This window comes from Danio rerio, chromosome 9, assembly GCF_049306965.1.
Source record: "Danio rerio strain Tuebingen ecotype United States chromosome 9, GRCz12tu, whole genome shotgun sequence".
Taxonomy (NCBI): domain Eukaryota; kingdom Metazoa; phylum Chordata; class Actinopteri; order Cypriniformes; family Danionidae; genus Danio; species Danio rerio.
The window spans coordinates 53232501-53251115 of NC_133184.1; the positions used below are offsets into that span (position 1 = coordinate 53232501).

The 18615-nt window shown below is 33.7% G+C and overlaps 2 protein-coding genes and 1 long non-coding RNA gene across 4 annotated transcripts in view; 2 read left to right on the forward strand and 1 right to left on the reverse strand.

Moving 5' to 3' along the window:
- fap (fibroblast activation protein, alpha) overlaps positions 1–7927 on the forward strand; it is a 42625-nt gene extending 34698 nt beyond the window's left edge. For both annotated transcript variants that reach the window (XM_001920799.9, XM_073913287.1), the window contains 5 exons: positions 3820–3919; positions 4822–4880; positions 4962–5034; positions 5872–5945; positions 7168–7927. In XM_001920799.9, coding sequence (XP_001920834.5) covers positions 3820–3919; positions 4822–4880; positions 4962–5034; positions 5872–5945; positions 7168–7269 — 408 coding nt within the window. In that variant the 3' untranslated portion in view covers positions 7270–7927. The remainder of the gene's footprint in view (positions 1–3819; positions 3920–4821; positions 4881–4961; positions 5035–5871; positions 5946–7167) is intronic.
- LOC137496507 (uncharacterized) overlaps positions 1–18615 on the reverse strand; it is a 66194-nt gene that overhangs the window by 43058 nt on the left and 4521 nt on the right. The window lies entirely within an intron of this gene.
- gcgb (glucagon b) lies at positions 11623–17861 on the forward strand. The gene is given in 4 exon segments (NM_001242770.1): positions 11623–11721; positions 11810–11912; positions 15917–16072; positions 17629–17861. Coding segments are annotated over 3 exon segments (375 nt in total). The 5' UTR covers positions 11623–11721; positions 11810–11814; the 3' UTR covers positions 17750–17861.

The following is an 18615-nucleotide window of genomic DNA, read 5'->3' on the forward strand; positions in this document are numbered from 1 at the left end:
TTTACTTCATTATTAACCACAACAGCAGTGCTCATTATTACACTTGGGGATGATCTTTCTAGGAAATATTGTCTTCAGAAGAGTTTATTTGCGTTTTAGATCTTTATAGATAATTATAATTAATTTATCTTTATAGATAATTGTTAACATTGTTTGTAATATAGATCAGTGTAAAATATATATATATCTATATATATTATATATATATATATATTTCAATCTCATTTTTAGTTAATGATTGAATAACCTGCATATAAAGACTTCAATCAAAAATGATTAGCCCAATTAAACATAAAAAATACAGTGACAGACATTCAGATGGGTTTTTATCGCCACCTATTGAGCAACAATTTAATTTCTACAATCTTCGTTTGGCTTTACTCACTATCCATTACATCATTCCACTTCAGAGGCATACAAATACTACTTTCTATACGACAGGCCCACATCTTAAAGGTCACATATGCAGTTGAAGTCAAAATTAGTAGCCCACTTTTTTCTTGTTTTATTTCGGCAAGAATAAAAGCTGTTTTAATTTTTTAAAACCAATTTTAAGGTCCATATTATTACCCTCTTTAACCTATTTATTTTTTTCGAAAGTCTACAGAACAAACCATCGTTATACAATAACTTGCCCAATTACCCTGCCTAGTTAACCAAGTTAAGCTTTTAAATGTCACTTTAAGCTGTATAGAAGTGTCTTGAAGAATATCTAGTCTAATATTATTTACTGTCATCATGGCAAAGATAAAATAAATCAGTTATTAGAAATGAGTTATTAAAACTATAATGTTTAGAAATGTGTTGAAAAAAATCTTCTCTCCGTTAAATAAAAATTAGGATAAAAATAAACAGGGGGCTATTAATTCAGGCGGGCTAATAATTCTGACTTTAACTGTATAGTGGAATAACAGACTAATGGCAATATATTTACTATAAACCCTTGTACTTTATGCACTGCATGCATGTATAGCCTATTTTGTATACTATTGTCCATCCAATTTATTCTGACTTGTTCTTCACAGAAAATGAGTCAAGGACAATGAATCTTAGAAAAAAAAAAGATTTTTGTAAATTTGAACACCTTTAGTTTGAGTTCAGTTTAAATGTAGGTGCTAAACTTCATCAAATGGTTCAAAACACATTTAAAGTCTGAATTATTCGTCCTGATTTAATAGCCCATGTATATTTTCCCCAATTTCTGTTTAATGGAGAGATCTTTTGCCACATGGTATAACTCTCTCTTTCTCTCCCAAGTAATAAAGTTTGTTACAGAAATATATCTCATTATTTTGATATGTCATTATATGACTTGGTCATGATGGTAAGAATAGGCATTATTATGAGATTAATTATTACAAAAAATATCTCATTATTGAAAGTAAGTCTCCACCTATTATTACTGAGAAAGTAAGTCTATGTTTCACACTGTGACATTATGATAAGATTTCCTATATAATTTTATTCAACGGGGAAACTAGCTTACCTGCGTCCAATCCCGGCTAACTTCTGGAAAGGTAGAGTAGCCAATAGCGTTAGAGATAACAAGAAAACCAAGTCCCGCCCTAGGACTCACAAAAATCTAAACTGTTTCGCGCGAGCAGAGAGAAGAACCAGCGAGCGAGCGGAGAGAACTGATTGCGCGCGCGCTGTAGGCATGACCTCGCTCGCGAGAGCGTACATCGTGCGCACAGATGATAATGTGCACGCGCGGGACTTGTTTTCTCGCGCTGGATCAGTTGAGCGCGCGCGTGAAGATCCCCTGTGCGCTCGCGAGCTGTAATTTTCTCGCGTGTAGACCTGTAATCTGCTCACGGTTCACTTCTCCTCATGCGCAAACATCACCGCTGCGCTCGATTTATATTGGCATTGATTTGCCGCCATAAGACGAGTCGGACATGATATTTAAGATCCCACATGAAATTTAAGACCTCCTTATGGAAAATTACAGAATTTAAGACATTTTCAGACCTTAAAAATCGAAAATTTTATTTAAGACATTTTAAGACTTTTTAAGGACCCGCGGGGACCCTGAATTAGGATGCTTTTTTGAAGACGTCACCTCTGGGTGAATTTATTTGATCAGAAATACAGCACAACTGTTATACTGTGAAATATTCATGTTTTAAATAACTGAATTTTAAAGCATTATAGGCCGGTCACGATATCAATTATTCTGTTGTGTGATATATTGCACCAAAATATACTACGATAAATGATATTATTGTTATTTTGAGACCATTTTATGCCAGAATGACAATATAATAGCATCACAATGCAAGTACGCTCTTCCAAAGAACACATCAAATATCATTCATATACATTTTTTATTCATTTAAGAATCTTTAATTTAATTGTCACTTTAACAATTTAATAATGAGGCATTGGAGTCAGAATGTGGTGGCGCGGTGGGTAGCACATTCGCCTCACAGCAAGAAGGACGCTGATTCGTGCCTCCACTGGGTCAGTTGGCATTTCTGTGTGGAGTTTGCATGTTCTCAGTGTTAGCGTTGGTTTCCTCCGGGTGCTCCGGTTTCCTCTACTAGACATGCGGTACAGGTGAATTGGGTGTGCTAAAATTGACCGCAGTGTTTGAGTGTGTGTGTTTCCCAGTGATAGGTTGCAGCTGGAAGGGCATCCGCTGCGTAAAAACCATATGCTGGATAAGTTGGCGGTTCATTTTGCTGTGGCGACCCCAGATTGTTTTTTTGGTTTGTTTGTATACTTCATTGTCCCTCAAGGAGAAATTTTCTGTGGACTCACAGCAGCACTTCAGCAGATTCTGACACAATGACAATTAAAAATAAGCTAACACGCAAAAGAATTACATACATTATCGATCAGTGTTCAACAGTCTGATTGACACTGGAATAAAAGAGTTCTTAAGTCTGTTTCGCTTCCAGCGGAAAGTTCTGTATCTTCTACCAGAAGGTAAAAGATAAAATGTAAAGAGTACATGAGATAGGTTACTTAAAATTCTTTTAGCTTCATTCAGAGTGCATTGCTTGTAGCGTGGTTGTATAGTTGTAAAAATTTCAGATCCTATTAGTTTTGTAGCAGTTCTGATAATATATATATATAAAGTGACTAAGCTGAAGAAAAATGAATGAATGGAATCAGAATGTGAAAATGCATATCTACATAAATAATAACAAAAAGGTTCATGGTAAAAAGCAATAGTCTGTGATATCTGCTACCAGATCTATTTTCAGTTGTCAGACACCCACATGAAAATATACTAAATGATTTATAGTAAATACTAGAGTGTTTAACCATACTGACACTAACACCTCCAATAGAGATAGAGAGATGTTGCACAATCAGCTTAAATATCGCTAAAATTGTTTATGCATGAGCGATATATATTGCATTACTAAAAATGAGGTCATGTTCACGTGTTGTGCGATAAGTCCATATATTGATTATTGTGACAGGCCTGTACTCCAGTGTCACGTAATCCTTCAGAAATAATTCTGATATGATTTGATGATTTAAAAAAAAGGCTCTTTACGATCAATACCGAATGTTTTTCCTGTCTAATATTTTAAGGGAATGTACAATGACATCATTTTTGCAAAATAGTAGTAAATTTGGTAACATTATTTGTATTTTAGTGTGACTTTTATCCATTTGATGCACTTTTGCTGAATAAAATTGATCGTCTTTAAAGCAAATATAAACTTTCAGATATGCAAATGGATATCTAAAATAAGATTTATTTCTTATCTTGATAGACTTCTCATTAAAGTATAAATAATCATGATTATAAGATCTAAAATAAACTCCACGTTAATGAGGAAACATTCTTCTTGATTACAGTCCTATGGCGGTTATGTGACGTCTATGGCTCTGGGATCAGGAAGTGGGCTTTTCAAATGTGGAATTGCTGTGGCTCCTGTTGCAAAGTGGGAATATTATGGTATGGATTTCATGATTTTGAATACAGAAAGATTCAATAGTATCTGGATGCAGCCTTTATGATGCAAGCTGAGATTGCATCACGCAGCGATGCAATGTCAGACACAATGCACTCAATGGAGTGAGTGACGTCATTGTGACGGGTGGGGTTAGGTGAGTGGATTAAAAAGCATTGGATGCAGCTCAGATTGCACTGCACTGAGTCTGCAGCCAAACCCCTCTCGAAAGATTCTTTTTAATCACCATTAAATGCAAGTAACAAGTCTTTTCCCTATTGTGATGTACATTAGTAAAAAGATGTGGATCTTAGGAAGCAGCAATTATCCGATTTCACTATTAGCTTTAATTCATCACAATTAACTGACATTAAAGGCTTCAACACAGTGTCTCTGCATGGAACAAAACTGCTGCAACTAATATACATGCCAACTGTCCGCTGGTTTAAGGTTTGCACACCAAGGCTTAAGCCCATGCATACTGGATTAACCATGGCTGAGGCTATTAACTAAGGGCCGGTCATATATCGCGTCTTTTGCACGTACAAGCTTGTTATTTCTAATAAAGGCAAGCTGCTTGCCCACATATTGGGATTTCTAGTAAAAGAACATGTTGGATTGGACTATATTTTGTGGGATTTGATTGGATATTCATGTGTTGAACGGATGTGAGTGATAGATTGATCCCGCCCCTCACACCACTGAACACCAATCAGTAAAGAGATGCTGTGGGAGGGGAAGTTATATAAAGATCATGAGGACATGAACTAAAATAAAAGCACCCAAATGAATCCCTTATAATAAACACTGGCATATTCTGTTAAAATAGTTATTGAGGCCATGATTTCATTGTGATTTACCAGAAATGGTTGTGCAGTATTAACTCAATCCAACTACATTTTCACAGATGCCGTTTACACAGAGAGATACATGCATCGCCCTCAAGACAACTTTGAAAGTTATAAAGTAAGTTGACCTGTAAGAAAGCACATGCCTGATTTCAGAACAGTGCTTATTATAGCACTTCATATATTTGTTTGTTTCCAGAATTCGACAGTGACCGACAGGGCAAAAAATTTCAAGTCGGTGCAGTACTTGCTGGTGCACGGCACTGCAGACGGTAACTAATTAAATACACATCTGAGAGCAGACAAAACAGCAATGTACAGTATCATTTTTTTTTTATTAGAATATGCAAAAAGGTACATAAATTGGGATCATACAAATACAAAAAACATCAACAAAAAACCATAACAAAACAATTAAAAAAAAAAAAAAAAAAAACAATATAGTCAGGTACAGTAAATGAATCTAGTCTCGCAGATATAAGTAAAACAGATACAGAAGAAACCAGTCAGAGTTAGGGAGTAACAACTATGTTTAGTAATGTATAATAGAAATAATGACAGTAAAAAGAAAGAAAGGACAACAGTAATAATAAATGACAATGATAATAAATCACAAGTACTACCCTAACTACTACTACTGCAGAAAGTTACTTATATTACTATATAATTATTAACTACTATTGCTGCTACTACAATCACAACCACAACTATTACTATAATGTCTACTACTGCTGATACTACCACAACAATGACTACCACTACTGATACTACAGCGTCTGCTACAACTAATACAACGTCTACTACTACTACTACTACTACTACTACTACCGCAATCACTGCTACTACAACATCTACATCAACGACATCTACTACTGGTAATTTACAGTATCATTAACTAGTTATGAGATGATGGATTGATCCAAAACTTCAATGGAGGAAAAATAATTACAAAAACATTTTTTTCTGAATTACATAGAAACAGTCAGTAAGATACTGAATTAAACAAGAAATGTTGAAATAGACCATTCATTTTCATTATAAACTGTACTGTGCGCAGCATTAAGATTTTCTTGACATGTTTTCTTACCGTTTTGACTTCACTACTCTAGACAATGTCCACTTCCAGCAGGCAGCGCAAATTTCCAAAGCTCTGGTTGAAAATCAAGTCGACTTTGAAGCAATGGTGAGTGTCTAATTAATGAAGTACCCCATTATGCATTTTTTTTCAATTAGTAGTAAAGTAGGCACTAGTAGACATTTCAGCATGACTACAACGCAAAACACACAACAAAAGTGGTAATATAAAAATAGTAACTTTTGTAGTGGCACAGCCAGAATCCTGACTTGGATCTAATTGAGAACCTGTGAAGGAAGCTAAAAATCAGGGTGAGCAATGAGACCCTCCAACCTAAAAGAGTTAGATCGCTAAAGATAAATTGCCAAAAACGCCTGCTGAGACTAGGGTTGGGCAATGTCGACAAATTTGGCCTCGTCAGAAACATTGTAATGTACGATGACATGGTCATCATGTGAAACGTGCTCTTTGGAGGTGGGGGGTTGACAGTGCACGCAACGTGTCTGAAGAGCGAGGAGGGATCTGGGGGTGAGAAGGGTCCGCAACTTATTTGAGGACCGGGAGGGACACGCACGATTTCTGGGAGATTATCAATCGTTTGCGGGCATTATGAGTCCCGCAAATGCATAGAGACACCCAGGACTCCCGGGAGAGTTGGGATGTCTGAATATCACGTTTAACAACTATAGTGAGACGCAGATGGCCCGCGGGCCGTAGTTTGGACACCCCTACCTTAAGGACTTACGCGGTCTCTGTTGGCGGAATGTCAGCCGTCAATTTCTTTGCTCTGCTCAATATGACAGGCTGATGGCCCCCAACATGCTGAATCTCCAAAATTATGCAAACATACTTTAAATTAAGCACTATCCTTATAAAAAAAAAAAACTGCATAGCTGCAATCTAAACTACATTCTCGCCTAAAAAAAGCCTCGTCGAACTATTCATCAAACTGTAGAGAGTTAGTTTAGCTTGCTGTTTGGCACTATGTGGGCGGAGTAATACACAATGGTGAAGAGGCTATACAAGTGCTGGTATTGCAGGAAACCACACGGCTATCAGCCAATCTGATTTAAGAACCAGACAGAACTGCTGTGTATACAGACCGTAAGCAAAGAATAGATTTGAATAAACCATATGGAAATCATTGCAAAATTGTTATAATATTGAATTTAGAGAAAAATGACAAGGCTTTCTGACCTCAGATGCATTTAAACCCGTAATAAGAGACTGCAACAACATTAGCACACTATAAAATACCATGTGACCTGCTCTTTGAGCAGTGAAATAGCTTGATTACTCAAAAATAATCTAAATTTGTTGCGTTTTTCAGTGGTACACCGATAAGGATCACTCACTATCTGGTAAAGCGAGATACCATCTCTACACACACTTGAACCATTTTCTGAAGAACTGCTTTGCTGAGAAAAAATGAAGGACATGTTGATGCTTCATGAAGACAAAATTGTTCCAGTTGCAAAACACTGTTGCTTTGCTTTACATGTTAGTCTGTATATAGAACACGTTGATGAGAACAAACTCTTTCGTCATTGACATTTTTATATTGTTGTTTTTATTCTTGCATATATGTGGCATATTAGATGTTGTCTTTTTTATATTGAATAGCTGTGGTGATTACTCTATGAATGTGACCTGATATGAATGTAGTCATCACAGACTTTGGGCATCTTTTATGAGGATACATTTACAGATCAATTGTGGAATTGATGTTTTATGCAGGCGCTTGGTGTTTATGCACTGACTTCAATGTGTGATTGAGTACATCTGTAAAGAAATATTCAGGATTTTAATGCCACTGATTTTTGATTAATGTTTTCCTGAAAGAAATTTGTGCTTGAAGGAGTTGTATGTTTAATTGGCTTTTTTCTTCTTCCATATGTTAGATACCAAAGGGGTATAAAAATATATTGTCACCATATACGCCAATACAAAAATGAAACATGTACAGTTCATGCAAAATGAGGGGTACTGTAATAGAATATGAAATAAGGTGATTTCTAAAAAAACGAAGGTCACTCATTCTAGCTTCTATGTGTATTAATTATTAATAAAGAATAAAAAAATGAAACACTATAATCGTGAATTAATATTTCTATTCTGGTGCTGTAAGATGCATTTGACTAGTGTACAGGCTTTTATATTTTATGTAACAGTTTATTATGGTATATGAATAGTGCCACCTGCTGGCTGAATAACTTAAAGATATGCATAAATGCCCAAGAAAAGCAAGTAGTGCCATTCAGAATAGGCCTGTCACGATATAATTTTTTTATTGTATGATATCATGCATTAAAATATACTGCGATAAACAACATTGTCATTTTAAGACCATGTTATTCCACTTATATAATGACAATATAATAGCATCACAATAAACGTGCACGCTTCCAAAGAACACATCATATTTCAATCTTAATACATCATTTAATTAGTCATTTTAACGATTTAATACTGAGACAAAGGAATCAGAATGTGAACACAAATCCTTATAAAAAAATTATAATAAAAGTTAGCAAAAAAGTGCAAGGTAAAAAATAAGAGGCTGTGATATCTGCTGGCAGATCTATTTTTAGTTGTCAGACACCCACATGAAAATATACTATAGTAATTTACAGTAAATACTAAAGTGTTTAACCGTACTGACACTCAAACCTCCAATAAAGATAGAGATGTTGCAAGGTCAGCTAAAATCTTGCTAGGATTAATTTGTTTTTGTTTTAATGCATGTGTGATATATATATTGCATCACTAAAAATGATTGAGGTCATATTCATGCGTTGTGCGATAAATAAAGATTGTTATAATTTTTCATATTATTATTTTGCCCTTAAAAAGTGATTAAGTCCATATATTGATTCTTGTGACAGGCCTAATTCAGAATGTTCCAACTTTGCTTTAACCAAAATAATGTTATACTATTTACAGTACATCTGGAGAGTATTGATAGCGCTTCACTTTTTCCACATTTTTTTATGTTACAGCCTTTTTCCAAAATGGATTAAATTAATTGATTTCCTCAAAATTCCACAAGCAATCCCCCATAATGACAACGTTAAAAAAAAAAAAAAAAAAAAAAAAAAAAAAAAAAAAGTTTTTGAAATTGTTGAAAATTTATTAAAAATAAAAAGCTGAAAAATCACATGGACAAATGTATTTACATCCTTTGCAGTGAAGCTCTAAATTGAGCTCGGGTACATTCTGTTTCCACTGATCATTCTTGAGATGTTTCAGCAGCTTCATTGGAGTTCACCTGTGGTAAATTCAGTTGATTGGACATGATTTGAAAAGGCATACACCTGTCTATATAAGGTTCCAGGGTTGACAGTACATGTCAAAGCACAAACCAAGCATGAAGACAAAGGAATTGTCTGTAGACCTCCACGACAGGATTGTCAAGGCACAAGGCTGGAGAAGGTTACAGAAAAATGTCTGCTGCTCTGAAACTTCCAATGAGCACAGTGGCCTCCATTATCCATAAGTGGAAGATGTTTGAAACCACCAGGACTCTTCCTAGAGCTGGCCGTCCATCTAAGCTGAGTGATCAGGGGAGAAGGGCCTTAGTCAGGGAGGTGATTAATAACTCAATGGTCACTCTGAGCTCCAGCGTTCTTCTGTGAAGAGAGGAAAACCTTACAGAAGGACAACAAAGGCCTGTATGGCAGAGTGGTGAGACGGAAGACACTCCCCACCTGGAATTTGCTAAAAGGCATCTGAAGGACTCTCAGACCATAAGAAAATAAATTCTCTGCTCTGATGAGACTAAAATTGAACTCTTTGGAGAGAATGCCAGGCGTTACATTGGGAGAAAACCAGGCACTGCCCATCAGCAGGCTAATACCATCCCTACAGTGAAGCATGGTGGTGGCAGCATCATGCTGTGGGGATGTTTTTCAGCAGCAGGAACTGGAAGACTAGTCAGGATAGCGGGAAAGATGAATGCAGCAATGTACAAAGACATCCTGAATGAAGACCTGCTGCAGAGTGCTCTTTACTTCATACTGGGGCGACGGTTCATCTTCCAGCAAAATATCAATGGAGTGGCTTTACAACAACTCTGTGTATGTCCTTGAGTGGCCCAGCCAGAGCCCAGACCTAAATCCTATTGAACATCTCTAGAGAGATCTTAAAAAGGCTGCACACCGTCACTTCCCATCCAACCTGATAGAGCTTGAGAGGTACTGCAAAGAGGAATAGGCAAAAATTCCCAAAGACAGGTGTGCCAAGCTTGTGGCATCATATTCAAATAGACTTGAGGCTGTAATTGCTGCCAAACGTGCATCAACAAAGTATTGAGCAAAGGCGTTGAACACTGATGTACATGTGAATTTTCAGCTTTTTTATTTTTAATAAATTTGCAACAATTTCGAAACTTTTTTCACATTGTCATTATGGGGTGTTGTGTGTAGAATGTTGAGGAAATAAATGAATTTAATAATTTTGGAATAAGGCTCTAACATAAATATGTGGAGAGAATATGAATACTTTCCGAATGCACTGTAAATCCACAAACTTGTTTAAAACTAACAACGAGCCTAACATTGCAATGTACAGTCAGCAAACCACAACATTAAATCAAGACCAATGTATATATAGTGCCTTTACAGAGTCTGACCATTATTAGTACTTATAATATGATGTTTCCCTATTTTTCTTCTTTTTTTCCCTTACATGCGTCTATTGATTTATTTACTTATTTTCTTTTTTATAAAGATTATTATAATTTCTTTATTATTATTTTACCCTTAAAAAGTTCTTGTATTTATTTAGTAAATATTTAGTTAACCTATTGGCTACTATCACAATAATACATCACATGGCACCCAGATAATTACAAACACACATTATCCCAATATCCCACAAATCAGCAACCCAGACTATTCTCATGGCAAGAACACTTCAATAACAAATATACAATTAAAAAATAAATAAATCAACAAACGAATACATGAAATAAGATCTTTAGGGTTAATAAATGATCATTTTCCTGGTATCACTTTGTTAAAAATGTCCATTCATTTCATAAAAGAGTCTTCTGTAATCATTAAAGGCAGGACTGTCCAGTAAAATGTGTTTTACAATAAGGGGAATTGTGCAGCACAAACATTGAGTGGGGTCTTCACCTTTAAGCAAAAGGTAAATTGTTTAATGTCCAATTCAACATCTGGTAAAAATCACTTGATCAAGTCTAGTCTTAAAATGTCTTCAAACTCTGTTTGAGATTTCAGGTAGTATTTCATACTATTTATTATTTTCCAATTCACCCCTTCTCTTGCCACTTACTTTAAATATAAACATTGATAAGAGGTCTAGTCTCTAAAGGGGGCATTTGGCATTTGTTCAACACTTGCTTCAGAGTCCTTAGTGCACATTTTTTGTAAAACTTGCCTCTGATCATGTCTGCTCATTTTGACAACCTTAAACATGCCAAAAGAATTACAGAAAGTAAAAAAAAACAGTATTGTGGGAAAAAGCAGCTTCGTAAATATCAGTTTCTAGAAATGTGAGTGAACGTATGTCATCCTGCTTGGCTTATGCAATTATTTGCTCTCTTTTATTTTAACAGGACTGAAACATGTTTGATTTTTACCTTAAGTAACATTTTGACTTGTTTGACCATTTCCCCATCTCTCTTTCAAACACGATCACAGAGCAAATACATTCAAGCATTGAGATTAATGGATTGAAACTAATAAGTGTGTGCGTGCGTGCGTGCGTGCGGATCATGCCACCTGGGCATCACTATATAAGACAGTGAACATCAGGCTGGGACCATGAAACCGCACTGGGAGCCAAGAAAAGAGAAAACCAGCGAGACAACATTAAAATCCTCCACTTTATCTCTCCGCCACGACCCGACACAAACCAGGTGAGCTGGAGAACTTATTTTAGCCCTACATCTTGACAGCCTGATTGCATAAATGCTTTACTGAGTAGATGTGTGGTCCAATCCTCAGGTAAGATGATGGTAAGGATCTATGCTTTCATTGGACTTTTACTTCTCATCCTGATCCAGAGCAGCCTGCAGATCCCCTTACAAGACACGGAGGAAAACGGCAGGTATTTATTAGCAATTATTTCTTTTTATTTAATGGCCTACATTAAGGCTGAACAATATATGAGCAATTCCAGCATTATGGATGCAACAGTAAAAACTTAAAACATAAATTGACAGAGTCAGTAAATGTTAACATTATACTGAAACATCGGTTTATATTTGCCATACTAAACTAAAGAGTGTTATGGGATCAGAAAAACATCAATCTCTAAACATTTTATGTATTTTACATGAGGAAAATAACCATGCGTTATGGATGTGACCCAAAAAGTATGCGAGATTACAGTATACAAATGACTTTGTAGAAATTCTGTGAAATAAACAACACAACCCAAAAGAAACTATGCTAATCAAAAGGATAAGAGTTAGTTCTCTATAGAACTAATGACAGATTTTTTAATAAGGAAATTTAAATTCCTAATTAATTTCATTGATAAGGAAAAGCTTGGTTATGGTTGTGACTAGAATTGTCGTGATGCCATTCATTAATCTTACGATACTATATTAGCTGAAGTATCACTATACCAATTAGGGCTGCTCGATTATGGGAAAAATCATAATCATGATTATTTCGGTCATAATTGTAATCACGATTATTCAAAACGATTATCAGTTGAAGTCTAAATTATTCGCCCTCCTGTGATTTTTTTTTTTTTTTTAGATATATAAATATTTCCCAAATGATGTTTAACAGAGCAGTTTTTCACAGTATTTCCTCTAATATTTTTTTCTTCTGGAGAAAGGCTTATTTGTTTTATTTCGGCTAGAATAAAAGCAGGTTTAAATTTATTGAAACCTATTTTAATAGCTCAATATTATTTGCCCCTTTAAGCAATTTATACTTTTGATTGCAATTTATATTTTTGATTATTTTTGAAAAATGGGTTGAAAATAAATCTTTCCTTTAAACAGAAATTGGGGAAAGGGTCGCTAATAATCCCGGAGGACTAATTATTCTGACTTCAACTGTATATATAGAGTTATTTTCCTCCCTGTAAATAAGGAAAGGGAAATAAATACAATGGAATAAAAATATGAAACAAACTGTGCTTTAAGCAACACTTCAGCTACAAAAGTCCTTCAGTCAAAAGCAGTGAGGGATTTTCTCATTTTGTTGTTTAATTAATGATTAAAAAAAGGCGGCAGCAGGAATATTAACAACAGTATGTGCTCTTTCACGCGTTTAAAAACACGAATGATTCGAATGTAAATCAATAAATGGATTTAATGGAAAATCAATGGATGCGCATCCCGTGCTGCAAACGTTACATTACAGCACATGCTTTTCGTCATTTTCACGTGGAACTGAGCTTTGCAGAGCAACAAATGTGTACAACTGGAAAGGGGGCGGTATATGATGCAATAATTGTTGATCTCGATTAATGGTGTTTCATAATCGTTAGAAGCCAAAATCGAAATCGGATTTTCGATTAATTGCACAGCCTTAATACTAAGTAGTATTTTGATACTGTAATTCATAACTCAAATTATAAAGAAAATTGTCAAATACTATATTTTATGTTATAATAAGTACTTGATTTTAATTCATAATTAAACAGTAAAACAGTATTATTTGCACATTACCTCGACTAAAATGTATTTATTTTTTTGTTTATTTTGTATATAAGTGACCAACAAAAAACACATTAAAATAAAAATACAAATTATACCAAATAAAATGCAGCAAATAGAGCATTTTTTTCAACACAATTAGGCTACATGAGGTTGTCAAAAATAGTTTTAAAGTTTTCTGTTGCTATTCTTGGTTTTTCATCTATTGTTTTTTCTATCAGATAATGCAAAGTAATTCAAAGTTTTAATTTGTGAGTCGCTCTAAGAGAATGTTGTGGTTGTTGTAGCTACCAAATCATATTGACAGAAACAGGAATGATCCGATTCAGATGTGCGTTCAAACTAAAGCATGCAACGTGCAATAGGCTATCATAAAAAGTGCGAATTCTGCACAGTTTGCAACCTTAAAGGGCTCCACAGGCTATTAAATTAAAATGGTCTATCGTTGCACAAGTGTGTGCACATTTTAGTGACTTTTCCACATGCAACTTTATCTATTGTAGATAGACCATTAATGATGATACTACAGTTTACAAACTACAGTGGCACTGCCAGTATTTTGGAGCCATAGTATCGCGACACTACCATATAGTACCGGTAAACCACGCAATCCTAGACGTGAAACTTCTTATAGAAGACAGATGTGTAATTGGCACTTGTGTGACTGGTATATCAAATACAATTGTCTGACATCATTAACAGAGAAAGCATGGAAAAAAGCATGGAAAGCATGCTATTTGCATGGAAGTGCTTTGAACACTATTTTAAATAGACACCAGAAATGTAGGAGTACAACATCAATGAGTCCTATCAACTTGCTCATCTTGTTTGAGCACTGATATCACAGGATTGGATTCATTCAAGATTTTTTAATTATTGTATAAAATGTGTACGATGACCATGTTATTTTATGTTTGTTACACTAACCAGAAAAAACAAAGCACTGTTTATTTCACTTTTAATTTTACTCTTTTGTATTAAGATATTCTTTAAATGTAATTTATTACTTTATGCAAATGCACTGCATAGAAAAAGACTTGATCCCCCCCACCAGTCGTCTAAATTAATGAAATCTTTTTGAATAGAGCTATTATAATCATCCTATGAAATTATATTTATATAAAGCAATTCCATGCAAATGTCAACCTTGCCATGAAAACCTTTTCATCAAAATAGCAAAACAATTTCTGCATTTGTGTATTTTACAATACTTTTAAAAAATACTTTAAAAATACTTTTGAAAAATGTCTCTGGTAAATCAAATATAATTGTTGGGAATTAGTAAAGCCAAACAAGTGCCAATTTCTTACGAGTCACATCCATAACGGAGAGGTGTCGCATGCATAATGAGAATTTTTCCTCATAAATGTAAAAATCACAAATAAAATCAATCATTTTTGTTCTATATTGAGCTAATTCTTATCCTTTTGATGAGTATCGTTTCTTTTGGGTTGTGCAGTTTAATTCACAGAATTTCTACAAAGTATGTGTGTACTGTAAACTCAGACTTTCTTTGGTTGCATCCATAACACTTTTATTTTCCAAATCTAAAATCCAAAAAAAATGTTTAGAGATTGATATTTTTCTGATTTAATAACACTGTGGTTAGTAGTTTTTAAAAAAAAATAAATAGATATTTCGATATAAATGAGTATTGCTCATATTGCAATATAAAAAATATATAAACAAATAAAAAAACGCAGCAAAACAAAATATCGCAATGTCCGATTTTTCCAATATCATGCAGCCTTAGCCTGCACTGAAATTTTGATTGTACAACTTACAATACTTGTAGAGCATTTATTCATTTAAGTTCAACATTTACTAATGCATTGTTAAAAACAAAAGTTGGTCCTTATTAACAATAGTTAATGCAACATGAGTTAACATGCACTGAAATAAATTAGTCATCGGATTTACTGTTTTCTTTTCTTTTTTTTAAGGGAAATGGTAGGAAACAATTTATACGGGCAGAATTTAAACAGATAAATTAAGTTGAGCATTACTAGATTTAATTTGTTTGTTTGTTTGTTTGTTTAAATTTCGCCCATATAAATTGTTTGCAACTACACTACTTTCCTTAGAATCGAGTAAATCCAACAACGATCAACTGTATTTTCATCAACAAAAACAACCATGAATAATCGCTTTAATAAATATATTGTTAGTAAATGCATATTACTACAAAGTTACATATGATTTTTTTCATTATCTTTTCTATAGGTTCTTGCACAAACGTCATTAAATATTGCTATTTTTGTTGTAAAATGTGCTAAACTGGCATACAGCATCAAAATGCATAGCATTACGCTCTTAAAACATGCTTCAGCTTTGATTTTTTCTTTTAAATCAAACTGAAGACATCATTTTATTTTTATTTTCAGTTTATTTGTTTATGTGTGTGGATAATGATGCATTTTATATTTCCTTCCAGCCTTATGTCTGAAGACGTGCTATTTAATGACCCAAGAGAAGTAAACACCATGAAGAGACATTCAGAAGGCACTTTCTCAAATGACTACAGCAAATATCTGGAGACCAGGAGAGCACAAGACTTTGTTCAGTGGTTAATGAACTCTAAGAGGAGTGGGTAAGATTACTCATAATTTTTGTAATTTTAGCTAAATACTTGATGGATAATTCACCCAAAAATTAAAATGGTCCTTTTACTGATCCTCCACTTATTCCAAAGGTGTTTGAGTTTCTTTATATTGAACAATTACTTTTCAATTTAATTCACAAAAATGCTTTAAATGGCTCCCAAAGATGGTAACATGGAAATAATTTGTACTTTTAATAAACTTTATTTTATTGTTTTCCAAATCAAACATCTAAATATTCTACAGTGTGCCCGCAGGGTCTTAAAAAGTCATACAGTACATTGTCTTAAATGTCAAAAACAACATTTTAGGCCAACAAAATATGTTGTTGCAGGTCTTAAATTTAAACAGGTCCTAATTTTTCTGTCCATGTAAAGCTACTCAATAAGTACAACCAACAAATTATCACAACAAACATTTTTTTAAGTATTTACTCATTTATGTTAATTATCTTCAGATGTGCGTTCAAACTGAAACGTTAGAAAATGTGCAATAGGTTAGAAATAAAAAGTGCAAATTCTGCAGTTTTGCAACCTTAAAGGGCTCCACAGACTATTCAAATAAAATGGTCTGTCGTTGCACAAGCGTGTGAGCATTTTAGTGACTTTTCCACATGCAACTATCTATTGTATATAGATATTAATGACAATACTACTGTTTACAAACTACAGTGGCACTGCAGTATTTTGGAGCCATAGTATCGCGATACTACCATAATACCGGTAAACCAAGCAACCCTATTAATTGAAAACTGAACTACACTGTTTCAATTTGCTATGATCTTTTATGTGAAGCTGCTTTGACGCAATCTTCATTGTAAAAGTGTTATACAAAAAGGTGAATTGAATTAATTAATAACATTTGTTTATAAATAAGTGTTTGAATTTTAATGGGGCAAGTAAAAATATTTTCCACTGGCCCTTAGAAAAAAAAAAACCTTTGCATTTTTTTTCTAGAAATCTGAAATTTTCTTTATAATATTCTCAAAAAAAAAAGTCTTAAAAAGTCTTAAATTTGACTTGATTTAAAATCAAGATGCATTTAATTAGTAAATTTATTAAAAATTGTGCGTTTATAATTAACAACAAATATCTAAAAACTACTTCATTAAAACAAAGTTAATTTTAAAAGGTCATTGCCATTTTTATTTCAATAAAAAAATTATTTTAAAAAATTAAAAAACACATTTGCATTGTATTTTGCATTTGTGCCAAAGTAACTTATTTATGTTTTAATGTCATATCAGAAGCATTGTTTCTAACAGTAATTAACATACGCTATAGAGAATGGTAAAAAAGCTGCCTTTGTATTAAAAGTAGAATAAAGCGTTACATATTTGCATTAATTTGCTAGAAATGACAGCAAAATGTGAGACCATTTTATATGTCACTTATTCCAATGATGCAAAGCAGATTTTAGTCATTATTTCAGTGTCATGTGACCGTTCAGAAGTCATCCTAACATGATCATTTGCTGCTGATGTTGAAAATGTTTTATATTTTGCGGAACAATTTAAACAGTATTATTTTTTTTTATGCCCTCCAAGAGTCCCGACACGACGGCACGCAGACGGCACATACACCAGTGATGTCAGCTCGTACCTGCAGGACCAGGCGGCAAAAGAGTTTGTGTCCTGGCTAAAAACAGGACGAGGACGACGCGAGTGAGGATTCTCCAGACCCAAATATGAACTACCATGCATAACTGTGATATTGGACAATATGCTGTTTTATAATGACCAGTGCTGTATGAATCATGCAAATAAACCTTTCTTCAAATGAAGCACTTGTTGTATTTGTTTTTGATGACTCTAGAAACTAAATGATATTAATTAATAAACACAGACTGTGTTAAAACAGGTTTAAGAATACATGCATTTTCAAATGTCCATGTGCTTTTTTTGTTTTACAAATGTTCAATGAACAAAAAATGTGCTTTTTGGCAATTGGTGACATTTAAAAAAAATTAAACGTTAAACACATTTGAAAAAAAATTAAGCAGATTTACATTTGAAAATGCATGTATGTTTAAAGCTGTTTTTAACAGTGTGTTTATTAAATGTCTGTCATATACATATTTAATTACTAGTTCAAACTTAAACCCTTTATGTTTCCTATTTTATTTCTTAAAATTTTTTTTATATTTATTTAGTTCAATTTGATCCACTAAAATAATCATACCATAGATTTCAAACTTTTGATATTAAAATAATTCACAAAAACATACAAAAAAATCTGTTTCAAATTAAAGAAAAATACATATTAATAAATATATATAATAATAAAATAATAATAAATTACTAATATTATAAAAAAAACTGCTGTTCATTTTCTACAATAGCATCATAAATAGTGGGGTAACATCACAAATCTCATGGTTCGGATCACATTATACTTTGTCACAGAGTGATCCACTTTTCAGATCAGCCAATAAGGGGAGACGATAAATGTTATTTGCTTTCCATTTATTACAAAAACAGTACTGCAAGAAACTTTTAGTTTTAACAAACAGAACTTAAAACCTGTACTTTTAT